Source organism: Monopterus albus, unplaced genomic scaffold (assembly GCF_001952655.1).
Source record: "Monopterus albus unplaced genomic scaffold, M_albus_1.0 scaffold193.1, whole genome shotgun sequence".
NCBI classification, from domain to species: domain Eukaryota; kingdom Metazoa; phylum Chordata; class Actinopteri; order Synbranchiformes; family Synbranchidae; genus Monopterus; species Monopterus albus.
In genome coordinates, this window is record NW_018128073.1 from 104,626 (window position 1) to 107,672 (window position 3,047).

The window sequence follows — 3,047 nt, forward strand, 5'->3', positions numbered from 1 at the left end:
TATATATATATACACACACACACACACACACACACACAATTATAGAGAAAGCGAGTTTTAAAAATTTGAAGTTTTTAAAAGAAGCCATTTTCGGTTTCGTTTCGGTTTTCGGACAAATGCATCCTAAATTTTCGGTTTCGGTTTCGGCCCACAATTTTCATTTCGGTGCATCACTAGAAAAATCCCAAGACCACCTGTTTCATTGAGCTGCATGATGCACGCACTACTGCAATGCATGACTGTTAATAGAGTGTAAAATCACAAAATATACATCCAAATGGCTAGTTTACTGTGATAAAAACTGTAAGTGTGACAAAAACAAAGCATGAAAATATCAGCATGTGAGGGGCTGTCGTCTCAGGAGCTCACCTGTTGAACAGAGCCTCCAGGTGATGTCTCTGGCTCTGCTCTGCTCTCTGTTGATCCACCACACTTGACAGTACATGCGTGGCATCGGTCATCTCTGTGGTTGAGATGCTGCAATCCGACCTGACCGAGCTCCCACCGTTGGGCAAACTCATGGCGAGGAGAAGCATGACTACCAGGACGTCTCGGCTCTTCTCCTCGTCCATCGTCTCTGCCAGGAAAACAGACATTTAAAAACAGCAACAAGTATGAATTCTGCAGACCATGTTAGAATATCTGACACCAGTTTTTAACACCACAAACAACTTGCTTCAAAATAAGTTTACGTGCTTCAGAATAAGATGCACGCAATTTTTACAATAGCACAAGATGGAAAATGAGGTGTGTGTCATAATATGTAGGGCTACACTACTTTGTCAAATAACAGATTAGCCAAGTCAGCTGCTAGGTTCTGCGCTCTACTAGATGAGTTAGGTATAAAAGGGCGGAGCCTAAGACAGGTAACTAGGAATCTGCCTGATAACAGAAAAAAGGTGTGTGAATGGGGTTAAAAAAAAAAAATAAAAATAAATAAATAATAAAAAATAGGTAAGTGATTCATAAATGGCAACATGTGAGGATTAGGCCTGTTAAGATAAAGTAAACTAGTGCAGGAGCACAGGCTTAGTAAGTGTTTTACATGCAACGGGTTTGAGGCCTACTTCCTGGTGTTAGCATGAGGAAGCCAACATGATGGAATAGTAGAAGTTTGACTGGTTTGTTGGGATGAACACTAATACACTGTGGTTTCTGTTGCAGTATAAAAGGAAGCAGAAGTCTGATGAGTTGTCTGGTGAGTTATTTTTGTTAGATATTTTTTGTCAAATAGATATTGGTTAGGTACTTTATGTATTAGAAATGTTTAGTGGAGATAGGATGTCTAGTTAGACTGTTAAATGCTTAGTCATGCTTATGAGTTTCTACAGGGTACATATGGTCAAGGATAACTACAGAGAAGAGTTGATGACTGTCAGCAGACTGGATGTTTAATATTATTATTATGACGTGTAGAGTAGCCTTAGCCATAATATGTTCTTATGTTTAAGTCACGACATGTTACTAGAAGTCGTGTGAGAATTCAGGGTCTTTTCATCTTTCATCTGCCTGCGTGCAGGTTGGAGGTGGAAAATACCCGAGCGTATAATGTTAATTTTTACCTGTGTTCTTTGAATAAATCAGCACTGTATTGAAGCTACTTGGACTGCCTCGTCTCTGAGTTAGCATGGTAAAAAGTACCGGAAGACTTCATTTTAAATGTTTGGTGGCTAGAACAGCAGTTGAAATGTTTGCTAGGGCTAGTGACTGTTAGCTAACAGTTGGCCTGAATTTGCCTGAGCAGACGAAGGGTTGTGTTGGGTGTGTGGGTGCAGGCAAAGAGGGGGCTGGTTCTGGGACACTGGAACACACTGAGCCTTCTCGGTGTCATGTGCCGAACTTGGTGAAACACCAGTTAATGAAAAGGCACCCAGCTGATGACCCTGTAGACCTGCCTTCATTCCTACACCCACACAGAACTGGTGCTGGTGATAATACAGCTACAGACTCGATGCAGTTGTTAATAGTCTTTTGTTAGATAGTGTCAGGGGTTGGACAACTGAGTGGACCCGGCTCTCAGAGGCGATCGCCACTACAAGCCAGCTGGACCAGCCACTGCTTAACCTGAGCAAATCCAATGCAGACGCTGCGTGTCGAGCCACATGTCTGCTCTTTACCTGGGTGAGGACAGGGTTTGGGATGCTTTGTGTTCACGGCAGGTTAGGTCTGGAAAATGGTGTTGCTTACTGTGGGGCTCTGAAGATTAATGACAGCACAGCCAGACACCCCCCTCTCTGGGGTCAAATAATGGGTAAACATCATTTAACTTGTATACTGAGCTTTCATATGAATGCTCTCCCAGTCTTTGGCACATTTAATTGGGTATTATTGACTGACAGTCTGCAGTTAAATCTGCAACTATTTGTACTAAAACTGCTAACTGTTGTCTGTCTAGCTTCTCCAGTAAAAATGTGCTGATTTTGTTTTTGTCTCACTTTACAGTAAACTGTCTAATAGAAAAAAGGTTTGAGTGCTGGTCAGACAAAACAACCCATCCGAAGATATTTTATAGTCAAAAAGATTAAGTGAAAATATTTTAGGTGGATTAATTGGTCATGGAAATGATCACAGCTTGTAGCCCTATACTGGATCAGCTGCTGCTCCACATAATACTGATAAAGCTATACATTTTAGGAAAGTCTCAAATGTTAAACAACCAAAACACTATCAAAAGTCAACCAGTGTGTTGATCAATCATTTACCTGTAACACTAAATGTTGTGTAATTCTCCAAAGTTTCCCAAAAATCCAAGGTGACATCTGTTGTACCTGGTACTTTTTACCATACTGACTCTGAGAGACGAAACAGTCCAAGTAACTACAAAACAGTGTTGATTTATTCCATGAACACAGGCAAAAATAAACATTACACACTCGGGCATCTTGCACCTCCAACCTGCACGCAAGCAGATGTAAGGTGAAAGACCCTGAACCCACCAGGCCTATACCTTATATCACCCCGGTTGGGCTAGCCCTCTGGTGCCAGCTTTGCAGCTGGCCATAGCAGTAGTCAAAACATGAAGCAAATCAATGTGTGTGTGTGTGTGT

At 41.6% G+C, this 3,047-nt stretch overlaps 1 protein-coding gene across 3 annotated transcripts in view; it reads right to left on the reverse strand.

Moving 5' to 3' along the window:
• Positions 1-3,047, reverse strand: part of slc39a6 (solute carrier family 39 member 6) — a 14,611-nt gene that overhangs the window by 8,503 nt on the left and 3,061 nt on the right. For all 3 annotated transcript variants that reach the window (XM_020617695.1, XM_020617696.1, XM_020617697.1), the window contains one exon: positions 370-577. In XM_020617695.1, the coding sequence (XP_020473351.1) occupies positions 370-572 (203 nt within the window). In that variant the 5' untranslated portion in view covers positions 573-577. The remainder of the gene's footprint in view (positions 1-369; positions 578-3,047) is intronic.